General features: G+C 39.8%; 1 protein-coding gene and 1 pseudogene across 1 annotated transcript in view; one reads left to right on the top strand and one right to left on the bottom strand.

Moving 5' to 3' along the window:
• DCHS2 (dachsous cadherin-related 2) overlaps window positions 1-15,192 on the top strand; it is a 121,849-nt gene extending 106,657 nt beyond the window's left edge. The window contains exons 15-19 of the mRNA XM_074905947.1: window positions 775-926; window positions 3,429-3,559; window positions 5,090-5,373; window positions 9,971-10,109; window positions 12,566-15,192. Of these exons, the coding sequence (XP_074762048.1) occupies window positions 775-926; window positions 3,429-3,559; window positions 5,090-5,373; window positions 9,971-10,109; window positions 12,566-15,192 (3,333 nt within the window). The remainder of the gene's footprint in view (window positions 1-774; window positions 927-3,428; window positions 3,560-5,089; window positions 5,374-9,970; window positions 10,110-12,565) is intronic.
• Window positions 6,781-6,881, bottom strand: LOC141960455 (U6 spliceosomal RNA; annotated as a pseudogene).
• Window positions 15,193-19,948: the final 4,756 nt, after the last annotated feature.

The following is a 19,948-nucleotide window of genomic DNA, read 5'->3' as shown; positions in this document are numbered from 1 at the left end:
CAGGGCAAAGTGATTAGAAACTGATGGACATTGTATTTAGAGAAACATATGTCCAGGAATGGAGAAAAATCAAAAGGCAGTCAACCCAGATGTGTAGTCAAAATTTTATGACAGAATACATTCTACTATGTTTCCTTTATTCATTCTGACTGGTTGCCTCTGCTATGGTTTGGATCTCGTACTCATTATAATGCTTGTTCAGCAACCCGAAAAACACAAAGATGACTCTTCAAAGAGTCAGGGTTCTTTAAGAAACCTGTTTACTGCTGTTGAGTGTTATTTAGTCTGCTGGTTTCCTGCCCTTCTTACATTTTCTGGTTTGTATTTTTAAAAGTAATTAATGAATTCCATGAAAGCTCTGAAAACTTAATAATTTAATGACTTTACTCTTTGTCTGTTTTTATAACAGTAATACTTTAAGGGAAGTCCCAGACCCCTGAGAGAGTGCATTTTTATGCACTAAACAGAGACAGCGTTCAAACAGCAACCTTATAGTAATATAAGCAGTGCAAAATGATTGCATTCAGCCCTAGTGCTTTATGTAACTGAATTTCAAATTACGCAGTGAAAGAATTCATGTGCATCCCACTGCAATTCATGAGAAGATTTTGTGACCTCACGTGACACTCATGTTGGGGACCAGTATGATTATTTGCTTAAATCTATGCAGTTGAAAGGAAAGTAAGGAGAAATAGATGACTGTAGTATAAGTTTTTTTCTTTCTGAAATCACATTCTACCATTTTGAATAAACCTCAGTTTTGCTCCCAAACAGGTATTTGCAACTGACCTTGACAGTGGACTGAATGGAGAAACCGAGTACTCAATTTTATCTGGTAATGAAAATGCAACGTTTCTAATTGATTCAGCACGAGGGATTTTAGCAACTAATACAGTCCTAGATCATGAAGACACTTCATCTTACAGGTTTGTATGCAAGGTTCTTATAAAAAAGTATTTCTTGTTTTGTTTGCTTTAACTTGAGATTGTTCGTGTTACGTATTTTATACTTGATATCCATTACCCACAGAGCCTGGGTGCAAGCCAGACAGCTTTGAGAACAGCACTAAAGCTGCCCATTTGTACTGTGGATTCTTGTGTACTTCTCACATTTAGGTGAAGAAATATAGTCTTGTGTAATCAATGGCAACACTTACTGATATAAGTGAGTGTGATTATTCACTCTAGGAATGATGACAGTTTTTGGATTTTAATTTATTAAGAACTGTACAGCCATTCCCTCTCTGGAACCATTTTTTATAAATATGTAAAAACACACAGAAAGAACTCAAACCAAATCCAAGAAATAGGGACATGATCTGTTCTTTAATTAGAATATAGTTCAAATTTTCTTCTCCATAATGTGTTAAAGATGCTCCTGTAAACTGTTTCCATCTATAAGCTGTCTTGTAACAAGTATTATTTTTTTCCTGTTTTCCAAGAAACTATGAGAAAATATGATCAAGTGGACATGGTAATTTTTCATTCATGTTATAATTTGAATTAGAAAGCAAATAAGTAATCATACCTTGAAGAGAAAATATGAGTATTCAGATTCATTAATACACCCTTTTTATGTACTACAGTCTCTATAAAAAGTAGATTCTTGTGTATGTGTCAGTAGAAATTACCTTTTCTTTTTTTTTTTTTCCATATGGTTGTAGCATCAGTTAAAGTATTTGCAAGTTTTCCTATCCTCTGGGGCCTCAAAGTTTTAAACATCCAATCAGAATTCTTATGAACCAGAATAACTTTTAGAAAACCACATCAAAAATACCAACAGAACATGATTTTTTTTTTAATATTGTTGTAATTTGATAATAATGCCCTAAAGGAGATACTTTGTTTTAACTTAATATACAGAACACTTCATTTGGAGTTTATTTTTCAGTTTTTCACTGAATGAAAAACATCAGTTCTGATTTTTAGTCATTTAAATAGCATTATACATTTTATTTGTAACTAGTATTTTAAAAGAATGCCTGAAATAAATCCTTCAAAGGAAGGTTGTTTACTTTGGATGAAACATTGAACATGTAAGCATAGTAATTCTCATATCTGTCTTTAACTGGGAACCTGATTCATTTCAGTATTTATGATGGAATTCTAGCCTTTTAAATTGACAGTTTGAGGAATCTGAATCTTCATATTCCTTCTCTTTATTAATATGTCATTAATCTGTACATTGTTAAGTGAAAAGTGAAGAGCAAAAGAAGCTTTCAAAACTGTTTTCCTGTTAATTTCAAAATGTTACCATTGGTTCTTTCACATTTGCAAGGAGTTGATTTTTTTATCTAAATTGAACATTTTCATCCACAGAAGTTCTAAGCCCCTTGTAATAGGAGTTATAAGGAAAGTGTTGACAGAACCTTAATTTTAATGCCTTGTCTGAGATGTTTTTATGAGAGTTTTTTCCTGAAACCTTAGAAAGTGATTATTTTTAGTAAAATATTTCCATATGTATACCTTACCAATATTCATTCTCGAGCAAATACACTTTCTATATGGAATTATACATGGTCACCGATTGAATACTCGCCTGCAATTCAAGTTATGTGTTCTGTCAGCGTCAGAAACCACAGGGACAGCCAGAGCAGAGCTGGTGTGGTTCAGGAATGGAAGTGCTATAATCCACAGCTTGAGTTACAGCCTTGATATTTCATATTGTCATGTAAACATTTAGGAAATAGCTGTTTGACACTTTGAACAGAAACTGTGACTTAGAAAAAAGAGGGAGAAATAATATGTTCAGAAGATCTGCAGGGGGACCCAGAAAATACGCAACATGCAAAGCGTTGTTAGTAAACAAAACATTTAATTGAGATGCCAGGCTCTGACTTGTATATCCTTTTGCACAGCTTGGGTTTGGTTTTTTGTTTTTTTTTTTTTTTAATCTGTTCATTTTTTTAGAGCACCTCTTGAGTTAGATTTAATTTTGAATTTCCCTGTGGATAATTTTTATTACTGGGCAGTGGTGAAGTCTTCCCAATAATCTTTGCTTCCAATAAATATTTGCTCTTTATTATTCAGGAGCTAGTTCCCACAGAGAGTAAACATCCTTTCATCCATGTTTATTGGGTCATTACCATTTTGTTTTTTACATTGTTTGTGGAAATCAAAAGGTTGTTAACAGAATCTACTACTTATCCTTACAGGAGTAAAATGGAAGCGTGCAGGCAAAAACTCTCTTAATCTGACAGTGAGATTCTGGTCCCACTAAAATCAGTAGGAGCTTTGCCATTGTCAAATGGTACATAAAAAATAAAACTCCAGGCAGTCAACCTTACAGAAAGATGGAATTTAAGAGTTGCAGTGAGGAGCAGAAAGGGCTAATCTTTTAATTTGTAATTTTTCCCTTGCTTATAACACTGGTGGATAATTCAGTGATTTCTGGCCAATAGTGACAATTATTATTTCCTTTAATTGTAGGTTGGTTATACAAGCTGCTGATAAAGGAAACCCCAGACTTTCTGCTACCAGTATTGTGAGGATACAAGTGTTAGATGTTAATGACAATGCTCCAGTTATCCAACCACCGGGTGAAGTGAAGGTCCCAGAAAGTAAGTGTGATAGTGCAGCTAAATTTTGTTAAGACTGGGATTTGTCAGACAATGATAGCGCTTTTGATGATTTGTGTAACCAAACAACTGTGGTAAAAAGGATAATGGATTGTATTAATACTGAAATATCAAAGTAAACTGTGATCTGCTTTTGCTCTCAGAGGCATTATTCTTAATCTTTAAGATTGTGTTTAAGAATAGCTTGGAACAAAACCATAGGCAATTCAGAAAGAGGAAAACAAACTCTGCAGAAATACATCTGTAATCTGTTCATTTTGGACTCCAGTGTCATATTCTTCAGATGTCTTCAATTTCTGCTTTTCTCCAATAAAAATACTTAGCGTTAAAACAAGCATTGCTAGAAATGAGACATTCTGAACTTCACTGTGATGAAGGAAACAATTTCTTTAAATTTGAATGAAGTGTTAAAATGCCCTATAGCTTGATCCAGTTGATGATCCTGAAGAAGAGTATCCAGGACCTCCTGAGTTCTCATCCCAGCATACATCTGGTATGTTGTGTGACATTAGCTCAACATTTGCAGACCTTGAGTCTTAAGCCCAGCATTTTCAGATACAGGCATCACACATGTGATGCATTAAGATACACAGCAGAAAATTTATAAAGATTCAGATGCTGAAATTCTAGTACTCCTGTTAACAAAAGATAGCAAGGCAGTCTTTCTACTGATGTTTTCTAGCCTTCCCTAAATTTCGGTCTCACTGGTAACGATGAATATGGAAGTCACGGATGCATAGCAGCTGTTAACTACTGGCTACTTATTTAGGTTTTTGTATTCCTTTTAAATACATTTGCTTTAGGACATTGCATGGCATTTTTGAGGCTTAGTGCCCCAGTTATGGAAATGGGACATGGTTTAGTTTCTGTTAGCTCCAGACTTTGTTGGATGATCACTAATAGGTTCAGTTTGCAATCCCTGGTATGGTCAATTCGGCACATTACAAAAACTGTCTGTATCCAGCTTCTCAATCTCATAGGACTACACCTTGAGCTCTTAAGAATTTTGTGCCACATAGGTCTGTCTGGAGGTCTCATTTCTCTGTAGTGGCCTTCTTTGCAAAAGCTTCAGAATTGCATTCTCTGGTTCTACGCAGACCAGGGGACTCTGATGCCTCAGTTAGATATTCTCGTGGAGGTTTGTGACCCTCTTCAATAAGTTCATGTCACCTAAATGCCTGTGGAAAACCATGGAAACTCCTGTTGCTAGGGAATAAACAGTTATGGCTGCACTGGATCTGGGAAAGTCTAAAGAAAACCCAAATTAAAATTGGGATAAAGCAGATGCATCTGAAGAAATCCAATACTGTTTCCATATACATATTCCATATTCCAATACAATATTCCATTTCTGGATATTTCTCTTGTTCTAAAACAAAAAGTCAAAATACAACAAAAGCTAATACAGAAAGATTACATATATCTAAGATTCGGTATTACAAAATTGGCAAAATCTTCAGAAATTGTAACATCATCTTTAGCTGTGACTTATTCTGAAAATTTTTATTTCAGATGCCCTACCTGGTCTTATAGTGACTAAAGTGTCAGCCAGTGATGCAGACTCCAGGCCAGCACTTCATTTTGGTTTTTTTTATGATAGTCCTGGAATGAAATTTGCCATCGATCAACACACTGGTGTAGTCACAGTGGTGGAACCATTAGATTTTGAAGAAGCTGCTGTGTATAAACTGAGAATCATCGTTTCAGATTCTGTACATCAAACAGAAGCAGAACTCACCATCCTTGTTTTGGACATCAATGATAACCCACCAGTGTTTACTCAGGATTCATATCAGGTGGGAACGTGGGAAATGGACAACAAACATGATGTCTTTCCATTAATGATGATAAATAGTAGGAGTGCTTGTTTATATTTGTCTTTAAAATGCATTTGAGCACTGAAAACTAAGGTCTCTGCAAACTATTACTGAGCAGAAACGGAGGAGAACTCTTTTGGGAAACCCCCTCTCCTTCCTAGGAATTCTGCTAAAGGAGTGAGGGAATTTTTCAGTTTTCATGTTTGTGGTTTCTGACTCCAGAAGGAAAGTTGTGTGAATGCTAGCTGTACTCCATACACCATGCATTCATATACTGGGAGTTACTGGATATAATCCAAACCAGTTTGCAGAGCAGGGTCCAATGTTCAGAACTTCTTCCTTCTGAGAGAATGATAAACAAGTCGGTGCATTTATTCTGGCCCCATTACTATGGCATGAATTTCCTAATTTTCAGTTAAGAGCTCCATAGAGGTGTAGCAAATGCCCCTGTGGTAGGTTATGCACATATAGTTTGTAATGTGTAACACTGCCTTATAGCAATGGCATTCATCTAGGGAGTGAGGGATTTGAATTTTGACCTCCCCAACATCCCCTACTAGACTGAGGAGGGTGCAGAGCTCAGCTTTTGGACAAGCATTTGAACTGCTAGACTGCTGTAGAAGTCATGTTGTCCAACAGTATTTTAAAACAAAGCTGTTTTAGCAACTATGGACAACTATAGGCCACTGGGATGATTAAAGGAATTCTAAAGGAAGTATAAAATAGAACTGACTGTTTCAGTTGGAAGGGACCTACAATGATCATCTAGTCCAGCTGCCTGACCAATTCAGGGCTGACCAAAGGTTAAACATGTTAAAGGCATTGTCCAAATGCCTCTTAAACACTGACAGTCTTGGGGTGTGGACCACCTCTCTAAGAAGCCTGTTCCAGTGCTTGACCACCCTCTTGGTAAAGAAATGCTGCCTAATGTCAAGTCTTAAACCTCCCATGGCGAGGCTCGGAATCATTCCCATGTGTCCGGTCACTGGATACCAGACAGAAGAGCTCAGCAGCTCCCTCTCCACTTCTCCTCCTCAGGAAGCTGTAGAGAGCACTGAGGTCCTCCTCAGCCTCCTCTTCTCCAAACTAGACAAGTCCAAAGTCCTTAGCCGCTCCTCACAGGACGTGCCTTCTAGCCCTGTCACCAGCTTTGTTGACCTCCTCTGGACCTTCACATCCTTCTTAAATTGTGGGGCCTAGAACTGCACACAGTACTCGAGGTGAGGCTGTGCCAGTGCTGAATACAGCGGGATAATCACCTCTTCTGCCCGGCTGGTTATGCTGTGTTTGATGGACCCCGGGATGCAGTTTGCCCTCTGTGCTGCCAGGGCATGCTGCTGACTCATACTGAGCCTGCTGTCAGCCACAGCGCCCCTAGATCACTAAAAAAATACGGAATGCTTCATGAATTTGTGTGTCATCCTTGTGCCATGCTAACCTTCTCGGTATTGTTCCAATTTTAGTGTGTGTGTTGCCAAAGTGAGCATAATGCCATACAAGGCTTTCAAGGGTAGGCTGCTAAAAGGGTTTTTCCCTGACTGCATCAGCCCTATGGCTGTGGGGCTTGGGCTAAGGCTCAGCACATGTAATGGCTTGGAGTTGGGGTTAGGGATGGGAGAGACAAAGCCTGTAGCTCCAGGTGAAGTTAGGCTGCAATAAGGCTGCCACAGGGAAGGTGAGGCTGACAGAGGAGTGCTTTCCTTCTGTGGGGCTAGACTTGGGCTGAGGCCCAAGAGAGCCTAGAGCATAGATCATTCAGCCTGGAAAATGGAAGGCTTAGGGAGGATCTTACCAATGTGTGTAAATACTAGTGGGGTGAGTAAAGAAGACAGAGCCAGACTCCTCTGTGTGGTGCCCAGTGACAGGACAAGAGGCAGTGGGCACAGACTGAAATACAGGAAATTCTGTTTAAATATCAGGAAGAACTTTTTTTCTTTAACAGTGACTGATTACTGGCACAGGTTGCCCTGAGAGATTGTGGAGTCTCCATCCCTGGAGATGAGAAAACAACTACATACACTTGTGGGCACCCTGCTCTAGGTGACCCTGCTCTGAGATAGGGTTGGACAATATGATCTCTGGAGGTGCCTGCCAGCCTCAGCCATTTTGAAATCCTGTGAACTGAGCTGTTTGCTTGACTTGGTACTTTTTGTGTGTGGTGGCACAAATAAGGCACCACAGAAGACTTGAATTCGATAATGTTTCATTTATAAATCTCAAACAGATATAGTCAAGAAATAAGTCTAAACATTTGGCTTAGTAAATTTCATCCTCTGAGCATGTGCAGGCACAGCAGTTTAGTCCCTTAGATAACTATGGGATGTAGTGAAGGCACCTGTAAAGCTTTGACGTGCCTGAGTTGTCAGGATTTGTGTAAATTGCCCAGTTAAAGTCATAAGTCTAAACTCGGAAAAAAATGCTCTGTTAATGCTCAAGTGATTTTTAGACCTTGCCTTAAGTTTTCTTCATATGTGTCTGATTTTGGAGAATAGTTTAGGGAAGTACTTGCTTGTGCAAGTGCGAGGAATTTTTTTTGTAGGTCAGAATAGAAATACAGGCAGGGTTATTAACTGATGGAAAACAGCGTAGCTCTGTTGACTGTGTTAACATAAACAGCTAAGCTTCTCTCACCACAGTCCTGATGTTTTGATGCGTTGCTTGGACAGTAAGATACACTGCTGCTTTTTGGACAATGATATATATAATTCCCTATTCATCATCCTGTATTTTTACCCTTTTATTGTCCCTTCAAGTGGTTTTGTATTTATATTTTTCATATATAGTTTCATATATGAAACTGTCGAGCCAGTCAATGGCTCAATGTCCAAGTAGAGAGCAGTGATGAGTGTCGTTCCTTAGGGGTTGGTGTTGGGACCAGTGCTGTGCAATATCTTTGTTGACAACATGGAGAGTGAGATTGAGTGGACCCTCAGCAAATTTGCCAATGACACCAGGCTGTGTCATGCTGGAGGGAAGGGATGTGCCATCCAGAGGGACTTGGACAGGCTGAAGAGGTGGGGCCGTGCAAACCTCATGAAGTTCAACAAGGCCAAGTGCAAGGTCCTGCACATGGGTCGGGGCAATCCCAAGCACAAATACAGGCTGGGCGAGGAGTGGATTGAGAGCAGCCCTGTGGAGAAGGACTTGGGGGTATCAGTGGATGGAAAACTGACTATGAGCCAGCAATGTGCACTCACAGCCCAGAAAGCCAACTGCATCCTGGGCTGCATCAAAAGAAGCATGACAAGCGAGTCAAGGGAGGTGATTTTCCCCCTCTACTCTGCTCTCGTGAGACCCCACCTGCAGTGCTGTGTCCAGCTCTGGGGCCCCCAACATAAGAAGGACATGGACCTGCTCGAGCGGGTCCAGAGGAGGCCACAAAGATGATCAGGGGCTGGAGCACCTCCCCTGTGAGGACAGGCTGAGAGAGCTGGGGTTGTTCAGCCTGGAGAAGAGAAGGCTCCAGGGAGACCTTATAGCGGCCTTCCAGTACTTAAAGGGGGCCTGCAGGAAAGATGGGGAGGGACCCTTTATCAGGGATGTAGGGATAGGACAAGGGATAACAGTTTTAAACTGAAAGAGGGTAGATTTAGCTCAGATAAAAGGAAGAAATTCTTTATTGTGAGGGTGGTGAGACACTGGCACAGGTTACCTAGAGAGGTTGTGGCTGCCCCCTCCCTGGCAGTGTTCAAGGCCAGGTTGGACGGGGCTTTGAGCAACCTGGGCTGGTGGAAGGTGTCCCTGCCCATGGCAGGGGGGGTGGAACTAGATGATCTTTAAGATCCCTTCCAAGCCAAACTGTTCTGTGATTCTATTTTATATATATATATATGGCTATTACGTACATATATGTACATATAATAGCTCTGTTTAAATTACTTAAACTAACACTTGAAGTTATGACAAAAGTAGCTGCTGCATCATACCGTTCATTTGAAATTGGATTTATAAGGTAGAAGGAGACTTTGGTCAGAAAAGTACTGTGTCTGAACTTCACATAACAGAAGCTCTTCAGGGAAAGGATTTTCTTGGTTTCCTAGATTATATGAAAATAAAGCATTCTGAAAAACTAAATTCTATGAATACTCTAGCGATGATTAAATGCTCTGGTGCTGGAATATTCAGAGTATCTGGTGTTGTTTTTTAATGGTCAGTCATATACTTCAGATGGGGACTGCAGACTGTATTTCATGTATGAAAATTAAGGTGTTTCTGAAAGCAAGGAGAAAAGCCAGTTTTAGTTGCAGTCCACTGTAGTTATTCCTTCCATTAGTTTACTATTGAAAAAAGAGATTCAGTGATTCTCTGAACTCATTGTCATAATGAACTAGAACTAGATGGATTTTACTGCTGTTTAAAGTTTACTATAAATTTTGACTGTATTGTATGCATCATTTTCTATGTCTCAACTTTTTATGGTTTTGTCCCAGAAGAAAACCGGCAGGTGAAACTTTTTCCAAAGCTGGGAAATGTGTGTGGTTTTTACTAATAAGATCAAATGAAGGAAAATGTGGTTTTTATGTTTAAAATCTTTTATTAAGCTCTATCAAAACTGCAATTTTGCTTTATACATCAGGTGACCTTGCCAGAGCTAATTTCCATGGGTGCCACTGTCCTGACAGTCTCTGCTGTGGATAGGGATTCAGAGTGTAATGGAATGATTTCCTATAAAATCCTCTCTTCCTCTGAGGGATTTTCCATTGATCACAAGAATGGTGAGTTTGTAAGCATGGTTTATTATTTCAGCTTTTTCAGTGTAAACTGAAGAGTCCTATTGCACTTCCTCACCTGTTGCCAGTGATCACTTGAGTTCTGGAAATCTTTGGTGGCCAAAGTCCACCATATGTTTTGGCTAAATCTGCCATTATCACTGAAGAACTGATCACATCAAAGACTGGAGTTCTCAGTTTGTCCCCGAACCATACACAAGGCATCTTGTTACAACATCCTTTAAGTGCTATTCCTCTGATGTGATTTGATAGAAAAGTTGCTGTACATTTTGCATTCAGAACATTTCAGCTCATGTATTAGATTACATTCAATTTAAGTTCATACTATTTTTCAGTATAAGTTGAACCTATCATAATGGAGCTTCTCTACAGCTTGGGCAGTGTGGCTTTTAAGACTGCTTCTTTAGAGAGCTTGTTATCCTGTAATCCTAAATGGAATTAAACATTTTCTAAATTGAGAACACTCTCTCCAAAGTAAATAATTTTCTTCAATAGTTAAGAAATTTACAGAAATAAATTTTCTGACCTAATGTTGTAACACTCTGTGAGGTGGAAAACTATGTGTGTGTCTATCTTTGTATCCATACGTACATAAGTTTTTGGGGAATATTAGCTTCAGAGGTTACTAGATACTGCAAAAAGGATGTGCAACTGTTGTTCAGTGAGAAAGTGCTTATTGCTTATTTGTTGTTCCCAGGTGTTTACATGAGGTGAATTTTTGAATACAATGTTTGTTCGGTGATGGTATCTACAAATACTGAATATACATATGTCTTACCCAGTTAAAGCTGTTTTCTTTTAATCCATTTGTTATTCTGTATTCACCAACTTATGTTTGGCTAGAGGCTGTTTTCAACTGTGATCAGAAAATTGTCACACAGTGTTGACTCTGTAATGCTTGGCTATACGCCATGACAAGTGAAGCAGAAGTACATGGCTTATGAACATCGAGTCATTGAATGGTCTGGGTTGGAAGGGACCTTTCAAGATCGTCTAGTCCAACCCCCATGTTTAGATAAGCATTTTGAATGAAACATATTTACATAAATTATTGGCAAACCTATCTAAATAACAAACAAGCCCATAATGCTATTACTGCATTGCAAGCAAAACAGGAGAACTAAGAACATCCAGTAATGAACTTGAACAGCATAGCCACCTCTTATAAGGAGCCTACATTGCTTTAGCTTTGTTTTGCCTTTTATTTTATGCTGTTTGCATGTTCAGCCTTTACTAGGAAGAGAAGTTTTTGCTGGTCTAAATGCTGTATGTCTATTTGGTACTGCATCATTGTGGGTAGGACTTGGCTTCACAGCATTAGCTATGATTTCTTAGAGCCATAGAATAATTTGGGTTGGAAGGGACCTTTAAAGGCCAGCTAATCCAACCCCACTGCAATGAGCAGAGGACATCTCCAACTAGATCAGGTTGCTCAGAGACCTGTCCAACCTGACCTTGAATGTTTCCAGGGATGGGGCATCTACCACCTCCCTTGTAAAAGCCTTACCCCTTGTCCTATCACAACAGGCCTTACCAAAAAGTCTGTCTCCATCTTTCTTATAAGTCCCTTTAAGTATTAAAAGGCTGCAGTAAGGTCTCCCTGGAGCCTTCTCTTCTCCAGGCCAAACAACCCCAACTGTCTCAGCCTGTCGTCACAGGAGAGGTGTTCTTTCCCTCTGATCATTTTTGTGGCCTCCTCTGGACCTGCTCCAACAGGTCTGTGTCCTTCTTACGTTGGGGGTCCCAGAGCTGGACACAGTACTCCAGGTTGGGGTCCCACGAGAGTGGAGTAGCGGGGCAGAATCAACTCCCTTGACCTGCTGGTCACGCATTCTTTTGATGCAGCCCAGGATGCAGTTGGCTTTCTGGGCTGTGAGTGCACATTATCAGGTCACATCCTGTTTTTCAATCACCAGTACCCCTAGATTTCAATCACCCAGACCCCAGCTCTGCAGAGCTGCTCTCAATACCTTCATCACCCAGCCTGTATTAATAACTGGAGTTGCCCTGACCCATTTGCGGGACCTTGCACTTGATGTTATTGAACCTCATGAGGTTTTCATGGGCCCACTTCTTGGGCTTGTCCAGGTCCCTCTGGATGGCATCCCTTCCCTCCAGCATGTCGACCACACCACAGAGCTTGGTGTCATCAGTAAACTTGCTGGGGGTATACTTGATCCCACTGTCTGTGTCACTGATGATGATACTAGACAGTACTGGTCCCAGTTTGGACCCCTGAGGGGCACCACCCATCACTGATCTCCATCCAGACTTTGAGCTGTTGACCCACTACTCCCTGGATGCGAGAGTTACTTTGGGTGTGCAGCAATTACAGTTGAGTCATTTTCAAATGTGACTGTAGATTCAGCTTTTAGAATCACATATAGTTGCCTTAGTGAGTGTGAAGTGTGGGCTTTTGTTAATTCTGATTTTTTTTTCAGGTTCAGTGTTCACTACAGGACCAGTGACACAGCTCGAAAAGATTTCCATTATTCAGCTTCTGATAGAAGCCACAGATGGTGGCAGTCCCACTCTAAGTGCAGTTACTTCTGTAGAGGTGCACGTAGAAGATCTAAATAACTATGCCCCTCAGTTCACAAGGGTTCTGTACAATCTCAGTGTGAGCGAGGATGCCTCAGTTGGAGAAAGCGTCCTCATGTTTTCAGCCATCGACTATGATTGGACACATGAAAACACGTATGTTGAATACTCTATTATTGATGGCAATGCTGAGAATTTATTCTCCGTGGAAACAAGTGTTATGGAGTCAGAAACATCCTACAAACTTGTTGGCAGTCTTGTTTTGAGCAATTGTCTTGACAGGGAAACAGCTGCTTCTCACCATTTAGTCCTTCTTGCCTCTAATCGTGGAACACCCTCCTTGAATTCAACTGCTACTGTACTAATAACAGTGCTGGATGTTAATGATAAACCTCCAGTATTTAGCAGCCCGGACTACCATATTCATGTCAAAGAAAGCATCCCTGTAGGTAGTCACATCACTGAAGTTTCAGCAAATGACTATGATGCAGGTGCTAATGCAGAGATCAGTTATGCTATCATCTCTGGAAATGACAGGGGACATTTTCGCTTGGATGGGAAAACGGGATCAGTGGATTTGATGAAAACGCTGGATTATGAGGATACCATGAAATTCACTTTGATTGTCCAAGCCACAGATGGAGGAGCTGATGTAAAAAACGTGGCTTTTTCTGTTGTTCTTATTAGCGTCTTAGATGACAATGATTATGCCCCACTGTTTTTGTTTCCCAGCTTGAGCTGCATTGTCAGTGAAAATCTGCCTACATTTTCTTTTGTGTGCGCTGTTAATGCACTGGATTTTGATAAAGGCTCCTATGGACATCTTACCTACTCCATCCAGTCTTCGTGTTTGGCTCATCGTGAAGCTCCTAGAGACCATGACATGTTCTTTATTGATCCATTGACAGGAGATATCCATACAAAGCAAATGTTTGACTATGAAAGTCAGAATAGGTACTGTCTCATAATCCAAGCAAAAGACAAAGGTGACTCACTGGCTACCATTACAGTTCAGGTAGATATTGAGGGGAGAGATGAATTTGACCCAGTGTTTACACAAGATCAGTATTTCTTTAATCTCCCTGAGAAAAATGAAGCAGGCCAATTGCTTGGCAGAGTGACAGCATCTGACAGCGATGGTGGGCTGGATGGAGTTGTTCATTACACCCTGCTAAAAACTTCTCCATTCTTTTCTGTGAATCAAACCAGTGGTAATATTTATTTGACTCAGACTGTTCACAGAAATAAAAATGGCAGCAAAAGGAATGATGACGACACCCTGGAATTGTTGGTAAGAGCTCATAGCCCCAAAATTGAGTCAAAGTTCACAGTATGCACTGTTTTGGTAAATGTTTCCAATTCTCCCGAGAGTTATCCCATAGTGTCAGCATACAGTCTGACAATTAGTGTTTCGGCCTCCTTGATAGTGTTCCTACTGCTTGCAGTCAGTCTTACTGCACTTATTTTGAGACATAAGTGGAAAGATCTGGTGAACTCTTGTGTAAAAAAAGAAGCAGTATCCTCCTCATCTAGTGATGTGAATTCAGCCAGGGAAGATAAGGACTGCCAGAAAATCCAGAGTACTGAGACCAGTATGCTTCCCATGGGTGCCATAGCAGAATGGCTGAGCTTAGCAGGAATCCAAGAGAGGAAGGATGATAGTGTCCCCTGCAGGCATTCAGACTCCAGTGGCCACAGTTCTGCTGAAGGAGAAACTGCAGAAGATGAGGAAATCAAAAGGATCAATCAACATCCTTGCAGAAAGAGTTCTGGCTCAGCGCTGAGTGAGCATGGCTCACGGGTGCCAGATTCGGGGATCCCAAGAGACTCTGATCAACTCTCCTGCCAGTCTGGAGAAACAGATATCATGGCTACCATGCAAAACATGGGGAGCATGCAGGCCATTAAAGGAGAAGGCAGAGAAGAAGCCTGTGACACAGGCTATGCACATAAAATGTTGTCTCAAACACTTAAGAAAATCAGAATAAAAGAGAAAGACATAATGACAGAACTCACAAGAGAATATGTCTTGATGTCAGATAGGCAGGACTCTGCGTATGATTCTCTTGCAACTTTCGGCGCTTCTGATGAGGACCTCAGAGGTGGTTATAACTGGCATTATGTGCTCAGCTGGGAACCCAGATTTCAACCTCTTGCCTCAGTGTTTAATGATATTGCAAAACTGAAAGATGAAAACATACACATCTATAGCTTTCCTAAGGAGAAATCTCTTGTTTTCCCTCCTCCTTTGATAACATCAGTAGCTCAGCCTGGCATAAGGACAGTGCCACCACGAATGCCAAATATAATGTCAGGGCAAGCACTTAAAAAATACCCTCGTTCTCCCCTTATCCATAACATTGGATACCCTTCACCAACCATGACCCCCAGTTTTTCTCCTTCTCTCTCTTTACTTACCATGCAGACGCCTACTGCTTCTCCGCTAATGCCTGGTGGGAAAATGATAGGAACATGTCTTATTGATCCAAGCCATGAACTTGCAACAGAGGAAGAAATTCAGGTCTAGGTTTTTAATTGACAGTACTTTATGGTAAAAAATATGGCTTAAAATGTATTTTGTTATTGTTTAACAAACAAAATATGCCTGTCAGAGTTATATCACCATTATTCTTTCTGTTTTCATGAGCTGAAAAAGTTAAAATATAAAATAGCCACAAACTTTATAGCTATCCATCTTGTTCTTCACAGTGGCCCCCACTGTGAGGCCATGAGGTGTCTCCTCTTTCAGTTCCAAACAGCTGTAGTTTCCTATGTAAATCACACAGCCAGGTGCCCGATAACCAGCTTGACCAATTTTACTGTTTTTTCTCATAAAATATGTCAATAACAAATAAATGTTAGTAATTCTTTATGGTGGAAAAACTCTATTAGCATGCTGGTGGGTTCTGACCACATCTGTGGTTGTATTAGAAGAGGGTACTAAAGGGATGTGTAAATTTGGCAGGATTGGGTGTGGGCAAATAATAAAGCAGAGGTTCCTAGTGAGCTCTTTCTCAAGTGTTTGCCCAGACTTCCCACATCTCAGCACCTGGGTCCCAACAACCTGTTGGGCCTGGTGCAGTTTCATCAATTGCCATGGTTCCCTGGGAGGCTTTGTTAGCTATCTTTGTGCTGTGGAATCCTACTTAGCAGTTTTTGTACACCTTTCATTTATCTCCTGTAAAGCCAGTGAGCCATGATTATCTGAATAATAATAATCTGAATAACCTTTGGAAAACAGAATAACCAGTGGTAAGATAAAAGCAACCATCTTCTCCGTTACTAGATCTAAGATACCTGTTGTCTTTCTGTCCTATTACAGAAGCTGTTCTGGTCCCCAGGCAGCTGTACGAACAGTGTTACATACAGTTCTGAAGGGCTTGTATGCCTCCATCCTGGTCTTTGGTCCTGTGTGCTGGGTGTATCTCTGCAAAACCAGATAATCTGGCTTTGTTTGCTGTATGTATTGACATATGGCATTTTGTATATGTATGTATATCCAGGTAAATACACATGCCTATACTGCTGTGTATGCTTGTATATTGTATCATCAGATCAATAAAACACACAGAAAATACATCTAGAGTAACTCTGGTTTCTCTTCAGTGTATATTTAAAAGTCTTTTGCGTCACATGTATTAAAACTGGGCTATAGGGAAGGGCCTAGTTGGTGCCCAGGAATCTGTTACAAGTTGGATGTGTAGGGAGGGATATATTGTACAGATTGTAACAGGTGAAGGAAAAGCATACACTGCGGTTAGACTGGGTGATCTTGTAGGATCAGCATCGTGATCAGCCATGCACTGGCTTTTGTTATTTCCTCTATCATGCATGTGAAGATTTGCAGCCTGTGGACTCATAACCTGTCTTTGAATAAGACCCTGTTTCTAAGGCTACACCTGCACTGTACTATCATGCAGCAGGATCTATGCTGCTATGCAAGAGTGCTTCTTTTAAAGGTGTCATTTGTTCTTTGTACTGCCATGGAGTATGAAATGAGACATAGCTTAGGAATTCCTTGGGATAGACAAATGTTACTAAGAAAGGAGACAGGATGATAAGTTTTATAGTCAGACGAAAACCTGTGCCAGGAAGAGGAAAGCAAAGAGTAGTTATTCTCAGTTCATATCTGAACATGGAGTATCAGTTTAAGGCCATTATTTCAGTACGAATATTATTCTTCACCTGTTAACATTATGCTATCTATAGCATGTTTGGTTTTGACTTATATGTATTAACTTGGAAAGTAATTTCAGATAGAATGACAGGTGTTCTTTGTGGTGTTCAGTTCTGTGCAGTTACAGCTTCAGGAGACACACGTGGTACACAGAACTACCTTTTCTATATAGTCAACAATTTATCTAATCTGGTTTTAGTTTCAGGTTGTAATGGGTAGGTGCCAGCTATTGTCCTGAGGAGCAATAAGCCCATGCTGTCCTGATAGGCATTATCTTTCCAGTAGGTGACTGGTGGAAGAATAAATGCTTTATACAGCAAAACTGTGTTTGATCTTTCACACTGATAGATATGCAGTGGTAGCTAGGGCCTCATTTCATGTATAGAGTCTAGGCTAATGGATGAGTAGCTTTTTCTTCACTAATATTGCTGTTGTAAATGGAATACTATTAGCATTAGAAATGTGCAAGATATAACCAAAGCATACTTTGTGCTCTTCTTAAGTGTTACAGCAATCTTTCCCTCGTCTCTTATGTATTTGCTTGTTCTTTATCAAATGGGAAACAACACTTAGCTGATATATTGATGTTTCAAATATAGTCAAGCTTAAAAATGTGACCATTGAAACAAGTGTCTGCAATAAATCATGTGTAGCTCTTTTAACCTTACTGTTTTTTTCCCTAAGTAAACAATATAACTTCTATAATTTACCATGAGTTTAATATTAGTTTGCCTCGAAGAGGCTGTGTCACTTTGCAATTCTGCACACCAGTTTTAGCACTTTGGAGAAGGTACAGAACTTGTTAGTGGAAAATCATATTAAGCTCAAAATGCATAAGCTATAAAATAAAAGACAGTTGTCTCTTCTGGAATTTTGGCTGCCTGCCTTCTGGATTTGCTTGTTGGCAGCCTTGAAAACACTGGTGTAAATCACTACCAAATGGATATCAAAATTCCATCTACCAGTAGTAATCATTAAATTGACGTTCAAGCAGATTCCTGTGCAAGGAGAAAAAACCTTCATATTTTTAGGGAATCCATCATTTACAGATTATGAAAATATATATACCTATTTTCTGAAATGATACTAAAAACACAAGTTACCTACACAAGTCCATATTTAGTTTGTATTTTATCTTCAGCTGAAGACAGGAATTGTTCCTAAAGCAGTTTTAGATAAAAATAGTTCCGATAAAAATGAACCCTTGTTGCTAAGTGTATTGCATTGCTGATTTCAATTATATTTGAAATATAATAATATTTATTCAATATATTTGGTCACCATCAATTCTCTGTGCTCTGTGTCACTTGTTTTCTTTAACTGATACGTAGCTTCCTGAAGAACTATGTTTAACTCTTTTCTTTGGGAGACCTATAAGCCAAAAAAATGCTGCCCTGACAAAAAATGTTACTAGAACATCAGCTAGCACCAGACTGATGGTTGTGCCCATATGGCTTTATACTTCTACAGCTCATGGAGTCAAAGGCCAATCGACAGTCCAGTTGACCATCATAGGTGTTCGGGGCCGTTGAGATTATACCTCCTCCCAAGCATTCTGAAATTGCTGCTTGAAAACTGGCCCCCTGGGGATGAAGGACACAGGGAAATCCTTGCAGGGAGAGAACTGTCACTGGTTGGCTGAGAATGGAGGATGGTGTTCCCTAAAATCCTGTAAAAACACTAATTGGAATAGGAGGCAGTTGTGACTTTGTAATTGAATATACTGTGGTGGGACATTTATATTTAGAATTTGGCTTACTTTGCAAGTAAAATGGCTTTGCAGCTTCTTACTCTTATTATCTGGCACAACAGAACCAACGCACTGTGGTAGTGTGTGGTTTAATTCCCTGTAGATGATCTGGTTGGAATAACTAAGGTGTTGGAGAATCAAACTGAGTATACTTTTGGGTGTTGCATAGCTGCTAGGTCTGCTAGTTGTTCGCTAGCACGTATACAAAGCCTAATGTATATTCAGTCTGTGTATGGATTTGGATGTTCAGATCTCATTAAACAAAACTGCAGTCTGGCATCCAAATCCTCTTGGTGGCTTTGAAAATTCCACCATAAATAAATACAACATTTTAAAAACGTTGGAAAAAATGTGGATGCTTAAGCAAAAGAAAAGGGGCCTTATGGAAAGGAAAACTGAGTATCTAAAACATTCTTGTTTAGCCTTGCACTTTACATTTCTGATAGGACTATTCCTCATAAAATGTCAGATGCTTTTTCTTCTAAAATGTGTAAAATGTAATAGAGGAGCATCTGTTAGGAATACAGAGAGGCATCAGGGTAGGTTAGAATTGTGAAATGGTTCTATTTCTTGACACAAGTTACTTGCGCAGTGTAGAAAATACCAAATCCTTTAGCTGATAATAGTTGCAGTAATGGGGCAACAATTTTTATTTTTGTATGTTTGACCCAAATAAATCCTGTGCTGGATGAAGCATTAGATGCCAAACCACATGGCTGAAAATGCAGATGTCATGGTAAAGGACTGAAGTGATCCACCATGGCATTGAAAACATCAGCTGAAAATCTCATTACAATTTGAAAACTCAAATTTCTTGAATATTATGTTCAAAACAAAGGACTGCTGCACTACAATCTACACTTAAAACTGTCACGTCCATTTCACCTTATCCACTTGAAAATAATCTTATGTTCAACACTTTTTTTGAATTTTAGACTATTTAACACAGTCCTGGTCGCCTTCCCTAAAACTGCATGTAATTGCCTGTGAAAAACTCTCCAAAAACTGTGAAAATGGAAGTTGAGCTGTTGATTGAGAGAGCTGGTCAGTCAACAGTAGCTGTTACATAAAGGTGACATTTGAGAATGGGTGGGATTAGATTATGCCCAGTCACTAGCCTAATCTGGAGGAATACCTTGCTGTTACTTATATACGCCTACGGCATTTTGTTGAAAACTTTCAAATGGGAAATTCAAAAGAGTTTCTAAATGGTCTTACTTGTGCCATAACCAAAAGAAATTAGTATCAAATCAAACTTGCTTGTGTTGACCTCAGAAATTCCTGTCTCAAGCCCCATCTAGCTGGGTGTAGATTCATTTCCAGCATCTCCCTTTTAACAAACTGTAGGGTTCATTT

The sequence above is a fragment of the Athene noctua genome, chromosome 4 (assembly GCF_965140245.1).
Source record: "Athene noctua chromosome 4, bAthNoc1.hap1.1, whole genome shotgun sequence".
NCBI lineage: Eukaryota > Metazoa > Chordata > Aves > Strigiformes > Strigidae > Athene > Athene noctua.
The sequence above is the reverse complement of the archived record's forward strand: the minus strand, read 5'-3'. Positions and strand labels throughout refer to the sequence as shown.